The following is an 18,981-nucleotide window of genomic DNA, read 5'->3' on the forward strand; positions in this document are numbered from 1 at the left end:
ACATCCCACAGGCATACGGTATAGGTCTGTGCTTATTGTTGACATTCAGATAAGGGCATCATGTGCACAATCCTAGGAAATGACCACAAGTATTTGTCAAAAATCCATTCAGAGTACAAAGCCACTGATGTTCAAAGTATGGATTCCTTCTTCCATTTCCTGGAACCCTCTGGAGCAATTATACGGACGAATGCAATCCACAATTCCAGTTATATTAGGGAACATAGCAATAGCATGGAACCCTCACTTTGTGGCTGCCAGATGTGTGGGCACTGTAGGAAACCCTATGAACTCCTCTACATGTTCCATCATTGAATCAATTGATAAATTAAATGTGAAACTGGCAAGGACCGTGGAAGTCTTCACCCTTTGCCAGTAACTCTATGGAACAAACCAGTTGCAAGTACTCTTAGGCCAACAAGAATTCTGTGCAGAGGAGGTATGCTCCTTGCACATCTGATCTTAGCTGCCCCTCTAGCATATACAACACATGCTACATACATGCATGGTCAAATCTATAAAGCGCTATACCCTCCTTGCTAGCAATGCCAAGATGTATCCTCCTCCTCCTTGTGCTGCCTCCTACAATATGCTGTCTTTCCCAGGACAGTTGTATTACACTCCATAATACGTTAAGAAAAAGAGTCTCATACGGAACTTAACTGATTATCTATGATTGCTCTGTCTGGGGAGATTTCCAGACCAGGAGGCCAAATGGATAGCTGTATAGTGGAAGCAACCAGTCTCCGTGAGGTACAAGCATCGGACCGAGAGCAGCAAGGGATGCCTGCTACCCACTTATAGCGCTGCCATGTCATTCATTGCTACTTAACAAATTACACAAGTTGCACTGGGCATCACAATCAATTGCACAACCTGGAACACACATCCGCCAGTATGTTTACCTGTTCGTGCTAGTTGCCACAATCCATGCCCTTGTAGTGCAACAACTGGACTGTGCTAGTCTGATTGCACAATTCAACAGTAGTAAATTACACTACTCATACACTGCTCCACTTGGACTGCCCCTCCTTTGGGAGATGAGCAGGGGGAGCAGGGCCACCCCACCAGGCCTGCGGACAGTCTACGTAATTTTTTTCTCCCTTCCCTCCCCTTTGCCTTTTGCTTACGTGTCAGGTCTTTTTTAGGTTGTAAGCCTGAGGGCAGCACCTGTCCTCTTTGTTCATTGACTGTAAGCTGCACAGGAAACCTTTTTTGGCTGAGGAGTGGCATAAAAATACTATAAATAAAATAAAATAAAAAGTTCATACAAATAGGTCAACCAGCAACTCAAATGGAACAGCCAGGGGTGGTAATATCAGGCATATCAGATGGTGAAGTCCTAGACAGAAGCAAGCCAACTAGAGTAATGATGAAGACCTTACTCTACAGAACATGTGCTTATGTCCAACATACCAACCCCCCCCCCAAAAAAAAACTGTTTACAAACCGTCTCTTCAGGATGCTTCTTTAATAATCTCAGTAGTGTTCTCATCAACACATTACCAGCTAGCTTGCAGACACATTGGAACACAGCACACAAGATCTGCACAATCAGCAGCGGAACATTGCCCATGTGGATACTTGTTTTACTAAGAGATCTCAGGATCCAAGCCATGAAAAGTAGGTAGAAGACAAATATACAGCAAAGAACTTTATGGAGGGGATATTCATAGCCAATTCAGATCAAATAATTCATAAGCTATAACGTCTTCTCTAATGTGTTGTGAAAACTTTATTCCAAAAGCCAAATTAAGTCTGAATTTATTTTGCCCTCTGGTATGCTTAAACAGTCATAACACTACTGGCTTGAACATTAAAAAATGTAAGCCTAAGAGGTTTGAATAAACACTTTATTTTATTTAGAAGTTTTGAGCAATCCAAACAAAAAGTTGTCGATATAATATAAATACAAAAAGTATTTAAAGCACATCATTGACAGCCAACTACATGGTATGCAAGAACTAGAGCAAACCTCACAGGAGTAGTAGAATATTGAACTAGGTGAATAACAATAATGACTCCTAGGGCAAAGTATGTTCACATATACAGGGTATACAAACTTTTTGAAATAAAACTGAAATTGTACATAACTTCAGGTCTTTGCATGAACAGATACGTATTTGTGTTTTAAAGTAGTACATTTATATAGGCACACATCAGTATTCTGCTTTTTTCCAGAATTTAAAAAGAAACTCAATAAAAAGTCTCCCGTTTTTAGGTTTCACTCCTGCAACTATCTGGAGAAACAATGAAAAAATCAATAGAAACAAATAACTTAGATTCAAGGAAACTCATGGAGAACATCATATTCTAATACTGGGCTGGGATCCAGAGACACATAGAGCTAACTTCCACATGCCTAAGCAGGGTCTGATTGTGTTTCTGGGAAGCTGCTCTCTACATCACACTTTTCACACTAATAGGGAAACATTTTTTCACACTTGAGGATTCTCAAAAGCATCTTGCAATGGGGGCATAGCAGCTTGCTTTTCAAGGTGAGAAGGTCAAATATACCATTGAATATGTCTAATGTAGTTCCCTGGATCCAGTCTCAGATTACAATCCCAAAGACTTGCTTGTAGGAAACTCTTTTTATGACTAAAAGCTCTGGTTGGCACGTAACAATCCAGATTATGAGTTGTTGAATCGTAGGTTGTTTTTACGTGCGAACCCTACACTATGGTTTAGTGATGGGTTGTTAACCATGAACCATCCAGGAAGAGAATCCATGGTTTGTTGTTGGGTTACGAACTCTGGGTTGTTTGTGGTTAACAACCCATAGTGCAGGGTTTGCATGTAACAACCACCCACAATTCAACAACTCATACTCAATCCATACTCTGGGTTGTTATGTGTGAACCAGGGCAACGAGACTTACCCCAAATAATATTTTGTATTGGTGCCCTAACATGGCAAAACAGTGTTAGCTGTTCATTATTTAAAACTGAAAACAAGTCAAATCACTTGTGTGTACCCAAGAACAAAGCTTGCTTATAAAAATTCAATAAGAAATCACAGTTCACCTTGAAGTAGAACTTTCAGTTACATATGTGCAATATGTATTCCTTGTTTTAATGCTGTTTGTGTGTGGAATTTTAAATACAGGAACTAAAATTTAGAAAATACACACCTACTTGTTAAATGGAATCTACTATGGCTTGTTCCCATGATATATATTGCACCAAACCAAGTGTTAAGTGCGAAACACTTAAGGAAACAGATTGACACACCAGATATCACTTTAACAACGATCTTTTCTAAATTGGCATGCACTATAGTGCCACCTTCTGGTCAATCTTACTGTATACATACTATTACTTAGAACTTAGCCATTGTTTCAAGCAGAATATAGCAAGGTTTCAGTTATAGTGTGCGAATTAGGTGTATGAAGTAGTTCTCAAATATTGATTTTCTAAAGAGTTGTAGTTTAATTCCACTTTATCATAAAGATATGTTTTGCTTAGGAATATAGCCAAATCACAACTGAGGAACAAGTCCTCCTTGTATTAAAAATTAAAATGGTGTTGATTTCAGTTTCTCCCCACTGACCATCATTGAGACAATTATTTCAACAATTTCCTTGCTTTAATATACAAGGAAAGCTATTTTCAGTCTCTTTGGGAAACAGTTCAGAGGTATCCAAAATATTTTTTAAGATATAAATGGTTAAATAATAACTATATAAAATATTTTATCTCATGAGAACCTAAAAATCAGATGTGAAGACTGAAAAGCCACAGTAAAATACTAATAAGGGAAAACTATTCACCTGTCTCCAGCTGTTAAAGATAGAAATACACCAGATTGCATACTCTGATCCGGAAGAACCATCATACTCTTTATTCATGGGGGCAGGGAGGGGAAAAAATATTTGCTGGCAAAGCAATCACCACATCCATTGCCCTGCCATTTCACTGTCGGCAGAGCAGGAGGTGAGGGTTAGTATTTTCTTCATCCCTCCCACTTTAGTCAATGGAGGGAATTATAGAAGATGCCATAGAATCCCACTGTAGGCATGTCAGGGGAACAAGATGGCATCTTCACACCCACCACCAAACCACCCCATTTTCCCTCTGCTCTGCTGCTGGGACCATTCCACCAGTTTAGGTGTCATCCTGCCAGCATACCTGTCTCAGCTGGCAGAGCACCACTTATGCCAATTCCTGTGGCTTCTGCCTGAGGTTAGGATGGCACCCTAAGGCTCCTAACTAAAATAAGAAAGCTCACAATGATAGGAGGACATCTCCATTAAGCCCATGTCCCATATCGATCTTTTCATTAACTTTGGAATTAAATAGGAAGTGTGGATTCATGCAGTTGGGTTTTGTATAAACGCTTGCAAATTGTGAAGTCTCTATGCAGGGGGATACCCATAGAACCAATTGCTGAAAGTAGTGAACATGATAGACTTAGGAGCCTTCACAATTTTAATAAACTAGATTTTAAGTTGGTCTAGAATGAGTCTAGAGTCCTAATCCCTTCAGACAATTTATTTCTATTGGAATGCCACCACATTAACTTCACAGTATTTGCACATGAAAGAAAAATAAGCTTGGCTGTCTGAATCCACTTGAGCATAGAAGTAGAAAAAGTAATAGAAACTCTCCTTCATAACGAAATACTGCATTACACAATTTGGCCTTATATTATCCTGTAAGACCGTTGGGAGTTTCTTATCCATTGGCCCAGTTCACACATAATGACAACCCAGGGTTGTTGTTTTTTTAAAAAACCTGGGTTGTTGTAAACAAGCCAGTGTACTAGTTCTCACTGCTGGATTAGTGCTTGGTTCCTCTTGCCAGAGGAAGCAGCTAAAGCATTAGAGATGCTCCATCCCTGGGTTGTTTTGTATGATGTTCGAACCTGAAACTCTGACTTGCTGGGTTCCAACTTTGGCTTGTCAGGGAAGAGACAAGTCAAAGTTCCAGGTTCAAACATCACACTAAGCAACCCAGAGATAGAGTGTCCCTGGGTTGTCAGGCCGCTCCCACTGGCAGTGGGAGCTACTGAGCAGCATGCTGGCTCATTCACAACCCAGGGTTTAAGCCCTATGTGCAAACTGGGCCATTGTTACCAGCAGTAAAAAATTTGTTACAAATATTTAGAAGCAGGAAGGAGCGAGCTTAACATAGAGGTTGTTGGGGAATACTTTGTTTCAATAGGTTTCCATATTTATCCTTGAACTAATGCGAGTACATCTGCCCAGTTTACAGCAATGTGCATATCATGTCTATAATGAAATCACTTATAACATTAAGGAAAGTAAGTCATATTTTCTGCTCCCTGCTGAAAATATCTGGCAGATGGTCACTGTGCTTCAAAAGTGGCCTTAACAAGTACCAAACACTATCATCATCCTAAAGGTTGCAAGGCTATAATGAGATTTCTGCCACAGAATGGAGCACACACAGGACCGGGAAGAAACGGTTTTTCTAACTGCATACACATTAGACATTCCAGCATTCTTTCCAAATAGTTCAGTAAATCTAGTTTCTGCACGACTCACAGGAGAATCAAGCCTAATGTTTTCTTTAAGACCTTTTCATGAACTGAACACTACTTCCAATAACACAGAGACAAAATGGAGGGCACATACCTACCAGAATGAAGCACTATGTCCCACTAGTGTAAGGGTGCAGGATCTAAACACAATTGACATCAATGGGCTTTGGGCTGCAATTCTATACACACTAACCTGGGAGTAAGCCCTACTGAACTCAGTGTAGCTTACTGCTGAGTAAGTATGTGTAAGAGTGCACCATGAAAAGTACTTAACTATGACAGAGCTCTAAAACAGTAGAAGGGGGAGGAAGTTACAAGCCAATAAAGTCATAAAAGTGCAAGACAGCCACATTTTAGGATGAAGTCAATTCACCAAATGCGCACTAATGAATTCACAATCTTTTCCCCTGGAGTCATTACCAGTTATACTAAGTAAATATTTGATTAGAAAGTTTTAGCCAAGTTGGGATGGAAGTTTGTTTAAAGCAGCTACTGTACTGTAGTCACATGTTAAAGTAAAACATAAGATTTTATGTATTTACTGTTAGAACATTAAAATAGAATATTTGGAATACTTTGAATAAGTAGCTTTGTTAAATGAAAAGATGACTATCTTTTGATGACAGGTAAGCAAAGACCTGCTCTTGAAATGTAAGACAGCATGCTGTATAAGAAGTTTTAAAATAGGTTTTCGAAGTCAAATGTTCTGAAAAATGTAGGAACTTCCACTTAGGTGGTCTTCCATAAAGGGCTTCAGGATGAAGCAAGGAATAAAACAAAAGGGGATGCTTAAAACCCAAGGTATTCAGTTATCCTCTCTCGTATTTGGTTAAGACTGAACTACAATATTAGCACTTGATTTTGACATGGCAAAAATACACCCCACATGTTCTTGAAATCTAGTAGAGTTTTGCTACTCTAGTTAATGCAGGTTTGAGGTTAGTCCAGGAACAAGCCATAGATGAACAAAGCTTATTCAAAGGTAGCATAATGCTGAGTGACTCAGCACTTGATATCCTGCCCTGTGTTGGTTGGTTCTCATGGATTTCAAAGCAATGCCCTTCCAACACAGCAAGCCCAACATTCAGTTTCTCTAGGCTAGTAGGAAGGGTTGCCTTACCCAACAAGGCCATGATCCTTAACATAATTGGAGCTGTTTAAATCCCAATGGGATGTACGGGCACAAATTGTATGTAGCCTAAGAGAAGAGAGTTCCATTTCAAGTGGATCTTCTTAAGGCTCTTCTCCATTTCTGTGGTAGAAAATAATTAGAGCAGGTAAAATAATACGCACCTCCAGTACTGATATCAGGGTCTGATATTAAAGCAATCACAACTCCATACAATTTTTCCCCACCTGCCCTCCCCATCTCTACAAATAAAGGCCACCTTCGCCATAGTGAAAAACCTAGGTTTCCCTGTCAGACCCCTTGAGGTAGTAAACTGGGAAGCTTAATGTGAATCTTCATCTTTCACTTTATTTCAAACTGCAAAATGGAGTTTCAGGCATGAGCCATTATGGATCTGCTTTAAACGGACTCAGGCACACCCTTCCAACTGGTTACTGTGCAGTAACAGAAAATGAATTTGAAAGCAGCAATGAACGTGAGTTGAAAAGAGATGTATGCTTTGCAGTAAGAACACATGTTATGACCGTCCTTGCTCACAACCAAGTCCCTGATGCTCACTGCATAGCATTAGAAAAGCTGACACGATAGGAGAAAATTGCAATTGAAATATGAGGCATTGAGAGGCAATCCCTTAGGAGCAACTTCAGGTTATCGCATTGCAAAAGATGCCATAGGATAAGGCAGCACGAACGAGCATGGTTGCCTATCATCGGTCTTCCATTCTGTCCACAGCTGCATATTCTTGATAGGTTTTTCTCCTGTCTTCCACAACAGAGTTCATGGTCCACTGCAAGCTTTTGGTCTTCCAACTTCCTAAAGATAGCTGGTGGCATTGCTATCCGTTGAGTAAGTAGACTACCACTTCATATGTAGACATCATTATAGCTGTGTTTGGTATCTGTCTAATCAAGTGTGTTGTTAGGCCACGATACAGAGACCCATAGCCTTCTTCTCGAACAAGCAAAGATAGCGTCTGGAAAAAAGACCTGTACTTTGTTCCTTCTTCTCGTAGCCTTGTTCGTACAACCTCTGCATAAACAAACGAAATATTTATTTATTTATTTATTTTTATGACAACTTCCCAAATACACAAAGAATAAGGTGAATTGTAGGAATGAAAGAAGTGGACAAAATATACAGATAGCACAGTATTTAAAACATTCACAATGTCTTTGTAGAATTAGGACCCTTGCTTATTTGTAAAATGTATTATTTTCAAGCACCGAGAGTCACTTTTTCAGAAAAGAATGGTTCTCAAAACATAAAAGGCAATAAAGCAGCATTAAAACAATCAAAAAAAGAAAAACACAAAATACTAAAACACCATTCTCAAAGCCAAAATCAGATAAACTAAACAAGCACAGTTTAACAACACTGTACATTCAAAGCAGAGAGAAACAACTTTAAGAACAGTGAAGTGTTTACCAGCCTCCCAAATTACAGTAAGACAGAATCAGGCAGTTCCAAAGAAACACTTCCACATAACTGTTTTCTACGGTGTGGTTGTCACATCTGAACAAGCCCTACCCTTCATTCTCAGCCAGCTTACTGCATGAAGGAGTCTCTGCTGCTCATCTAAGAGAATGGGGAGGGGTTTGAGATGTACAATTTCTGGGAATTTTGAAGCCATGGGGGGAAACCTGAAATTTGGAGGAAAATAAGCAATACTTATTTTTTTAGTGTTTTTTAAATTGATACTGGCCTGGTTCTCACATAACAAGAATCCACCATGGATGAATTTCCCTGTGGAGCTTCTTGCTGCTGCGGCGGCCACCAATTTGAATATTCGAGCCACGGCAAGGGCACGCTGTAGCTTGTTACATGCAAACCCTGCAAGGGTGGCTTATTGGGGTGGTTGGCAGGCCACCCAGAACCTGTGGGCTGTTTTAGGGTTGCGAGTGGCTTGCTAACCACCCCAACAACCCACTCCCACAGGGTTTACATGTAACGCCAAACTATGGCATGCCCTGCCGCAGCTTGAATATTCAAAATTGTGGCCGCTGCCGCACAGAAAAACTCCATAGGGAAATACACCCACCGTGGCTTCTCGTTACATGCAAGGCACTTTGTTACTTTAGGAACGTAACACGTGTTATATATCACTTGGTTTGCTCATGAAATTATCCTGTTTGGTAAATTAATCTTAAAAGTATAATTTATTCAGATAATAATTACAACTTTACTAATTAATTTTACTTTTAAATGTTTCATTTTAATGATAATTTTATGAGCAACCCAAGTTATACATAACAGGTTCCTATTTTATACCTCACCAGAGGGAACTTCAGCAAGTAGTTCCTGAAACATCTGAATCATCCTCGAAGCCAGAAGCACGAAGAGTAGCAGGCATAGGAAAAGTGGTGAACAGCATCTCTTCCTGTTTGTGAGGAATTGCTTGGGATGGAGTTTAGGAATATCTGGTCTGAAGGAAAAGCTACTGAAAGTTTATTTTGCTGTGGAAGGCTCTCTTATCTATTAGGGATGGTAACCAAGCATATTTAATTTAAGAACCTTTAAGCAATCTCAATCCATCATTTGAAGAATGGAATTTTATTTCCGTCTGTAAATAATTCCCCTGAATAAACATCTTAATTTTTGTTCATTTTTAATTTTGTCTCTATTGGTAGTGTCAATCCCATGACAACCCCAAGAAACTAGGCTACTGAATTTCTTTTAGGTGGAGAGTATTTTGGAGGTAGTGAGTAAAGATTTTATTGCTAAGGCCACATTCCGTTACAGTGGCTGTAACTGGCAACTATTAAAACAAAGGCAGTGAGCTCCATAGACCAAAGTCTTAAAGGCTGTTGTTCAGTTTTTTAAGGAACATAGGTGGGATAACCCACACATTGTTCTGTCACATGTGGTGGTAGTGGCAAGGTAACATGTGATTTTAGAACTACATTTATTAATTGCTACAGCATCTAACCAGAACAAGCCCAGAAACACAGGACTCTATAGAACAAAACACAAACTGTCAAGATTTCACATTGTCTTCACACATTGATATAGTGACTCTAGTCACATGTTGGGAAACTGAGCATGGTGTAGAGCATCCCTAAATATCTAACAGTGAAATATACATTTGAGCAATACATTTAATAAGGAATAACTACGCTGGGGATTTTACATAGAAGATCTAAAAAAACACTTTCTCCCATGTTTTTTTCCAGACATTTCCAGAAACATTTTACATCTCTAGTCTTACATAAATGTCTTCTTGTTATGTAGTTTTTAGAAATCATTTTGGAGGAGCAAAGGCTAGGTAGCACTATAGGGATACCATGTCTTAAACATTTTTTTATCATTCTAAAAGAAAATATTTCATAATCTGAAACTGTTCAGTTTTCTATTTTTTTTTTTTTTTAACTGACTTGCCCCCAAAACGGTCCTTGGAAAAAATGGAAAAAAACTTTCCCCAGCAACTTTTTCCAGGCCTTTTTCCTCCCCATGCCTTCACATCTCTAAGAGGGATAGATGGAAGCTATCATGTCCTCGGAGACAGCTAGGATTTATCGTTCCTAAGGTATACCAGGGTCCAGACCATTCAGGCCTTTAAAAATCCAAAGCAATAGTGCCTGGAAGCAAGTAGCCAGCCTGAGCAGTTGATCTAGGATCACAGCTATATTGTCTCTATGGGTCATGCCTGTTAAGAGGTGAACCTCTATAACTGCACCAGCCACACCCGCCAAGCCATCTTCATAGGCAGTCCCTAAACACTGGAAGATATGAGGATTGTGCAAAACTTGTATACACCTTGGCTCCTCCTCAGTAAATTTTGTGTATTTCATTATATTTTAAAACCCATAGTAAGTTGCCTCAAGAGCATTGGTTAGTAGACAGGACAGGGTACAGATATTCAAAATGTACAAATAAAACCAAACACACAACCAAAACCAAATTGTGAGAGGAAGAAGTGCAGCTGATTCACAAACTTAAGCTCCTCACCACTATTGCCACTGCTTAAGTAGCAAGGCAAAGTTGAAGATCACCACCAGATTGTGAACCCAGTCCTTAAGAAGCAAATCCAGACCTATGCATCACTAGGTTGGCCTAACATCAATGCTCCTCTCTTTTGCTCGAATTACAGTGCTTTAGGGCTCAATCCCATGGATGTTTGGACAGAAAAAAAATTCCTACAACTCCCAGTGTTCCCCAGCCAGCATGGCTTGCTGGGTCATGCTGGGAGTTGTAGCACTTCATTTCTGTCGAAACATCATATGATTGCGCCCTTACTTAAGGGGTCAGGTTAAATGTATATTTAGACATCATTTTAATTTGGTCCCTAAATACCATACATTAATGAGGAATTACGAAGAGAACTATGTTCATTATGAAGCCAAACACCACCAAAACAGGGCTACACTATATTTTATTTGCTGCAGATGGCAAAAGATATGCAATGTAGTTTTTAAAAGATCTGGTTCATGACCCGCATAAACAGGAAGGCCTTACCGTGTGGATAGGCTATAGATGTGGCACATGTTTTGGAAGTGGCTGCAGCCATCATCATGCCAACAAAGTCAGATGCTTCTTTGACAGATTCATCTTCCTCATCCATAGCAGAAGCAGATTTATATTCCAACAGTCTTCGCTTAATACTCTCATAAATAACAAAGTGAATAACAGTCTCTGATATGCCTGCATAGGATGCAGACATTCCTCGGTAAAAACCTTTAATTCCATCTGACTGATAGACTTTGCGTACACATTCAAAAGCACTCATCCGCTTTTCCCCACGATTTCTAAATGAAAGGGGGAAAAACATTCAACACCCTGAACACATTTATAATATTTTGCCAGGTGCAGACATCATATACCCCCCATCAGTCAAAGTTTCCAGGGGCTCAGACTAAGAAATGGATTTCAGGCGTCTACTTGTAAGCTGTAAGCACAGAAAACATATGGACTTTCATATGAACATGGCCCACAGAAATGTTAAAAGTAGCCCGACTCTACGGAAATTGCTAGCTAAATTTTTGCCAGGATGGGCATTTGTAAGCCCCAATAGCTCCCAAGGTGCAAGGCTGCTGATTTTAATTCAATTTAGTTATACTCAGCCCGCCATTCCCAGACTGTGGGTGAACAAAAACAAAATTCCTACAAAATCAGCAGCTTCCCTGGTTTCTTATTCGAGAATTCTGTTTCTCTCTTGAACACTATGGGCTGGAAGAGGGGAAAATGACAAAACACATGAAGCTTTCTTTACCAGTTCACACGATCAAAATAAGCCACGGTGGTTTATTTCCATATTCTATAGTCACCGCCTACTGTGGCTCGTCGTGTCATCCGAACCCGGGTGAGGGGGGGCTGGCTTGTTGAAGGGGGAAATAATGGTCGAATAACCCTACAACAGCTCATGGTACTATTTTAATGGTAGTACTATTTTAACCTCTCTCTGATTATGAAATCAGAGACACTTCAAAAGGAACTCAGAGAAGCCTCATAAATCATACATATTGCACCAAGTCCTTTAAGTTTAAAGTCCCTCCATGAAACTCAATATAGTGGTTTGTTTAAATCAATGAATCAGAAAATCTGTTCAAAATTTGTTACTCTTGAGGTTTTTATGGGTGTGCAATCTTGAGAGTGCTACTGTCACTGTCGTAATTAATTTCATTTAAAGTGCTAAGAAGCAGGAGTGCATTCTAGATCAAACCAGCCCATGCCAATTCTACGTTTGCCCAAATGATTAAATAAGAGCATTTTTTTAAAAAAATAAACGAACTTTTATGAATACCATTTACATTTTTTTTTTACCTTGCATCAAGTTGCAATCGCGTCTTTATAAGCCAAATTGGATTGGTTGCTGTAATTGCAGTAAAACCTAAATAAATATTTTAAAAGATATATTAGTTTTGCTAACATCATGAAAAACAGTTTTATAAGCTAAAGTATGCACAATACAAAAAGATACAAGTTGACGTGAACTGACTTGAACTATGCTAATTGTTAAAAACCAGAAGTAGGCCTTTACTGAGATTATTACTTTTGCAAGTCCACAAAGCCAATAATCTTTTGCATGATTATTCCAAAAATCAAAACTCCTATTCTTAGTTATTAGCCATAAGTATGTATAACACTCAATTTGTGCCAATCTATTTATACAAATTCCCTTTTCAGCTTTTCAACAGCAAGATTGAGACTAGGCCAACTGAATTTAAACATACCCCAAATAAAAGCAAATTGCAAATGAAACTAAAGTATGTCAGAAGAGCATAAAACATTCTCTGTAAATTTAATGTATATATCGGAACTACAAAGCACAGCATAAAAAAACATTAACTGAATAACTATTTAATGTTGTACAGCTCAGACACACATTACTGTACATAAACACTTTCATATTGAATTATACAGTATAATTAAGTATGATGCTATATTAATTATGCCAGTGATTTCTACTTAACATTCAAAAGCAAGGATTGTTGGCGGGCCCCAGTAATACTTATACAAATATAGAAAAATCAGTTATTAAAGTAATACTACTGCATATGGACTACTAAGCAGTCAGATAGCAACTATTCAAAGTCTCAATAGGGTTAAGAGCCAATAATGCAATTGCTCTAATGCTTGTGGCTAGATAAGAATCTCTCTTCCCCCACTGCAGAACCACAAAGAATAGAAAGCAGTATGGGAGGGCAGCTTTCAATAGCTGTTTAGTTGTAAGCCTAATATATAATACAATGTTTTTCAGCTAACACGCCTGCAGATGACAGCTATGGAATTTTCTAGGCCCAGAGTACCCAGTTTATTACTATTTATTATATTGGAATGATGTGAAAATCCTGCTCTCTTCCTGTAGAATAGGGAAACCGGGATTTTAGGGCGAGCGTTCAAGAACTTGTTCAATGCATCTCTCATGCACATTTCAGCTACACAAAACGAGAGAATGGAGAAGCTTGCTTGTGAACTACACAAAAACACTGTTCACATATTAGTTTCTTTGGAACCATCTCTGCTGGCATTCACATGGCAAAACTTGTACTTAAATTACTAACAGCATAATCCTATACATATCTGCTCGGAAGTAAGTCCCATTGATTTCAATGGAGATTACTCCCAGGCAAACGTGTATAGCATTGCAGTCCAAAAAACTCAAAAACAGAAGGGCCAAAGGATCTTAACTGTTTTAAGATTTAATTAATGTTAGCACTTTAAACTTAAGGTTTTATTTCATGATCTTAAGTAGGGAGCCTTTCATTACTTGCATTATTTAAACTGCTGCACTGAAGTATTCCATGTTAATGATCCTACCAGTACTGTATGATCAATATCTGAGGACCTCCTCCGAGAGAAGTTCAGATGATGGCAACAAGGGAGAGGGTCTTCTCAGTTGTGGCCCGCCGACTGCGGAAGACTTTCCCCAGTGAGGTCTGCCTGGCACCAAAACTATCATCTTTTCAGCATCAGGTTAAGACTTTCCTCTACTCCCAGGCATTTGACAGCATATGATAGTTGTTGTTGTTTTAATCAGATCCTGGTATTTTATTGTTAATTGTTTTTACCTTGTTTTCAAACTGTTATAAATTTTTAAAAGTTAAAGGTTTTATATTTTATCACGCTATGAAGCACCCAGAGAGCTTTTTCGCTATTGGACATTATAGAAATGTAATAAATAAAAAGAAAAATCAGTGATATGATTTTCACCCTCCCACTGAAGCTGCATCCCAATAGACCTAGACTGATCACTAGGAAGTGATTTTATGAAGAGTTAACTAAATGGTTCTCCTGCTAGTGAAGTTTCCAAGCTCATACAGTGCAAACCTATACATGTCTATTCAGAAGGAAGCTGCACTGAGTTCAACAGGATTTAGTCCCAGGTAAGTATTTACTCCCATTACAGCCTTCATGTATTTCTAACTTGCAGTCTAAAAGGGAATTTAGATTTCTCTTTTAAGGGGAGACTGGGCATAAAATCCCAGATTTAATTGGTGATCGGAGGCTAAAACTCTATGTGCATTTACTTCTAGGTAGTAATTACTTCACATATAATAAACCAGGGTTCTGGGGGAACCCTGGCTTATCATTTATGAGCAGCATACTCATGCACATTGCCCAATCGCACCAGATGCAAAGAAGAGCGACTAAGAAAACCATGGACCTTTCATCTGTGGTTTGTTTATTGTTATGTGCGAACCGAGGATTCTGTCTTGTCTCTCCCCCATCAAGCCAAAATCATATGCCAACAACAAACCATAGCTTGTTGGGGAGAGACAAGCCAGAGTTCCCAGTTCCTATGTAAGGATTAGAAACCCCCCAGAGAGAAGGCCTGTGGTTCCTTAGCCACTCCTGCAGCAAGCGGGAACAATTAGACAGTGTGTAAGAGCGTACCGCTCACAAACAATAAGCCAGGCTTCCCCCAGAATCCTGGCTTATCATAAAATGCGAAAATTGCCATTGGGACTTACTTCTGAGTAGGCATGCACAGGGTTAAAATGCAAGTCTGTATCTGAAATCTATTCATTTAAACATTTGACTGAAGTACTAATCAAAAAAAGTTTTGAGCAAAACAGTAGACTTCAAAATAAAACAGCTAAGATCCCAGGTACGTATCTGCATTGACTTTTTCCCCAAGGTATAATGTAAGTGATAAATTAATGTAATGCCAATGAATATTGAAGGGAAAAAAGGACTATGACAAAAAAACAGTTAACTGCAGTATTAAGTGCAGTTTTGAACTATTTTTCCCTAAACAAACATAGAAATCCCACATGTTGTTAATAAAGGATCTAATTTCATCAACGTGGCTAAATACACAGCAGTGATCAGTAAAAGGTTTTGCATCTTTCCCCAAACTGCACTGGAAGGAACAGCTCAGTGACGTTTTAGAACAATGTATGCAATTGGAATTCAGATATAAAGATTCCCCTTACATTGTTTGTTTAAGAGTGGTTACAAACCCAAGGTGTGGTTCTTACGCTAGAGGCTGCAAGAGACGCTCAGTTCAGTACTCACGAGGTTTAAGTTAGTCCATATTTCTGCAGGAAGTGACCTGCGGATGGGGAGCATGAGATGACACGATCTCACTCTTTTCACGGGAGAAATGTACAGTAAATGCCTAAAATAGACACAGGCTTTTCTGTATCATAACAACAAGCAGTGACCTCATCAGACACATGTGACAAAACTGAATCCCAATGGAAGGATTTCTGAATTAGTAAAAGGTGAGATCTAACTTTTAGAAGTTTAGAACAATAAAAAAGGAAAAAGTAGTACAGGCCACAGGTATTTTAAAAAAAGTTTTGCAAAATGCATTGAGTACTGAAATTTCTGCCATCTGCAGCAGTTTAACCAGTTTATAGCATGTAAAATACTTACCTATACTTGTTAAAGAAGCCCAAAGTGTTGGGCTGGGTTTTAAAAAAATTAAAAATGCTAACCTTGTCACACTTGGGCAGAAAACCAAGGCTTATATCATGTTGAATCAATTTTAATTTAAAACTTGAGATTCTCCCTGAATTGAATATCCTGCATCTGTTATGCATCTACGATAACCTAAATTTGAGCATTTTTAGAAGCATAAAGCAAGAAAGGGGAAGACAGACAAAATGAGAACCAATCATACAATTCAACTATGCTATTATCTTCCCTGCTTTGTTCAAAATGGGCTAGTAAGACATATAATGGAATGCAGAACTAAGTATAACTTGACGGAATGTCTTCCATACAAATATTTAACTCTTGTCAAGGAATACGTTGGTGCTCTACAAAATATTTATCAAGCCAATTACTAGATGGAAAGACTACAGGCTTCCACAGACTACAGAGCATTCATAGTAAAGTATAACCTTTTATGCTTCATACTGTATTTGATGTAAGAGGAATGTCTCCTCAAAATACACACCTTCCAATTGCATATGGTGTCCAACACCATACAGGAAAGAGCCATTGTTCTTTAACGCAAGCCAGTGTAGTTTCTATAGACATGAAGCTCTGAAGGCTACAAAGCATTGCCCCTCCACAACAACTGCCTCAAAGCAGAAGGCAGGTCTACACTCAGATTGTACATTCCACTAAACTGAATCGGGTGGCTCTGTATGCACACTGGATTGCATACAGAAGTTGGAACTAGGGAAATTGATGGAATCAGCTCTTGTCTAAAGGAGATATCTGAACATATTTTTAGGAGAGTTCAGTTGATTTCCTTGTCACTCAAATATATTTTGCAGAGAATTATAACCAAACCTTTCCTTATAGTTATTGTTTAAAACCTTAGGCTGCAGTTCATTTTTGCTATTTACATCCAACAAACTAGTGGAACTTAAAATAAGGTATCTTATTGACTCAGAACTTTAGATCTTGCCTTGGAACCGGTATCCAGGTCATGATCCAGTCCCTGGGTCCCATGCACAGAAGGCAGGGTACACAAAAGTACTTTGGTGGCTGGGTATTCAGTGCTGCTTGGCACCTACATCCAGCATGTATAAGGCTCCCTTTGGAAGCATCACAGTAGTGCTAGTCTATGCTAGGACTATATACATGTTTAGCATACCTCATATGGAAAGAGGTACCTGCAGTTCTTTCTAGAGGTGACTAAGCCACATCTTGGGGGCATAGTAGGAGCTGGAATGGCTGTATAAAGGTCTTCTGTATTCTGCAACTCCGAAGTCACTGCACACTGATCTACCGAAATCCCTCCCAGATCTGAGAACATAGGGATAATCAGTGACACCCGGAAAGGGCTGTGAAAAATGTCTGGCAACACAGTCAGGGCCAGAAATACTGGAAAAAGGATAACTGTTTTGGCAGTTGGCCTCTGTACACCACCACATTGAAGTTGAAAGGAAACACACCCAGATGGGAGCGAAGGCAGGACTTTCACCTGTAATTCAAGGGGTGTGACAAAAGTGGGGCACTAACCATTCAGCAAGTACAGCCAGTGGCATACACCTCCCCGCCATTGTTGGTGGCTCATAAGTAATGGAACAAACCAACATCATTTCAAACTTAAGGATCGCCTTTAATACTTGGATGAAAATCCTTTGCAGTCAATGACTGCCTGAAGTCTGGAACCCATGGACATGACCGAATGCTGAGTTTCCTCCCTCGAGATGCTTTGCCAGGCCTTTACTGCAGCTGCCTTCAGCTGCTGCTTGTTTGTGGGTCTTTCTGCCTTCAGTCTTGTCTTCAGGAAGTGAAAAGCATGCTCTATTGGGTGGAGATCAGGTGACTGACTTGGCCACTGAAGAACATCCCACTTCTTTGCCTGGAGAAACTCTTGGGTAGCTTTTGCTGTATGTTTTGAGTCATTATCCATCTGCAATATGAAGTGGCGTCCTATCAGTTTGGCAGCACTCGGCTGAATCTGAGCATAAAGTATAGCCCTATACACTTCAGAATTCATCCTGCTGCTTTTATCAGCAGTCAGGTCATCAATAAACACCAGTGACGCAGTTCCATTGGCAGCCATACATGCCCATGCCATAACACTGCCTCCACCATGTTTGACAGATGATGTGGTATGCTTTGGATCATGAGCTGTTCCTTTCCTTCTCCATACTTTTCTCTTCCCATCCTTCTGGTACAAGTTAATCTTGGTTTCATCAGTCCAAAGAATCTTATTCCAGAACTGGGAGGCTTTTTTAGGTGTTTGCTGGCAAAGGCTAATCTGGCCTTTCGGTTCTCGAGCTTTACCAGTGGCTTGCACCTTGTTGTGAAGCCTCTATATTTAGATTCATACAGCCGTCTCTTGACTACAGACGTTGACAATGACATGCCTACCTCCGCAAGAGCGTTCTTGACCTGGCTAGATGTTGTGAAAGGGTTCCTCTTCACCCTGAGCAGCATTCTGCGGTCATCCACTTTAGTTGTCTTCCGTGGTCTTCCAGGCCTTTTGCTGTTGCTGAGCTTGCCAGTTAATTCCTTCTTTTTCAGGATGTTCCAAACTGTTGTGTTGGCCACTCCCACTGTTTTTGATATCTCTCTGATGGGTTTATGTTGTTTCCTCAGCCTAATGATGGTCTCCTTTACTCACATGGACACCTCTTTGGACCTTATGTTGGGAGTTGCAGTGAACAGCTACCAAATGCAAATGTAACACTCAGAACCCCCTCCAGGCCTTTTATCTGCTTGATTGGTCATGAGGTACCCAGGAAACAGGCCACACCTGGCCATGCAGCTGCTTTTCAGCCATTCGTTCCATTACTTATGAGCCACCAACGATGGGGGTTTGTGTATGCCACTGGCTGCCCTTCCTGAATGGTTAGTGCCCCACTTTTGTCACACCCCTTGAATTACAGCTGAGAGTCCTGACTTCACTCCCATCTGGGTGTGTTTCCTTTCAACTTCAATGTGGTGGTGTACAGAGGCCAACTGCCAAAACAATTATCCTTGTTCCAATATTTCTT

The 18,981-nt window shown here is 39.7% G+C and overlaps 1 protein-coding gene across 2 annotated transcripts in view; it reads right to left on the reverse strand.

Annotated features, from left to right (window-relative positions):
* Positions 1 to 1,842: 1,842 nt before the first annotated feature.
* The window catches only part of SLC25A36 (solute carrier family 25 member 36), a 50,334-nt gene continuing 33,195 nt past the window's right edge, over positions 1,843 to 18,981 (reverse strand). Inside the window, exons 5-7 of one of the 2 annotated variants that reach the window (XM_084847087.1) lie at positions 12,392 to 12,458; positions 11,087 to 11,376; positions 1,843 to 7,663 (exon numbers count right to left, since the gene is read on the reverse strand). In XM_084847087.1, coding sequence (XP_084703213.1) covers positions 7,470 to 7,663; positions 11,087 to 11,376; positions 12,392 to 12,458 — 551 coding nt within the window. In that variant the 3' untranslated portion in view covers positions 1,843 to 7,469. The remainder of the gene's footprint in view (positions 7,664 to 11,086; positions 11,377 to 12,391; positions 12,459 to 18,981) is intronic. The other variant, XM_084847088.1, reaches the window with a different exon arrangement.

The sequence above is a fragment of the Heloderma suspectum genome, chromosome 3, assembly GCF_057233095.1.
Source record: "Heloderma suspectum isolate Gila_16-S chromosome 3, 16-S_ref, whole genome shotgun sequence".
Lineage (NCBI taxonomy): Eukaryota > Metazoa > Chordata > Lepidosauria > Squamata > Helodermatidae > Heloderma > Heloderma suspectum.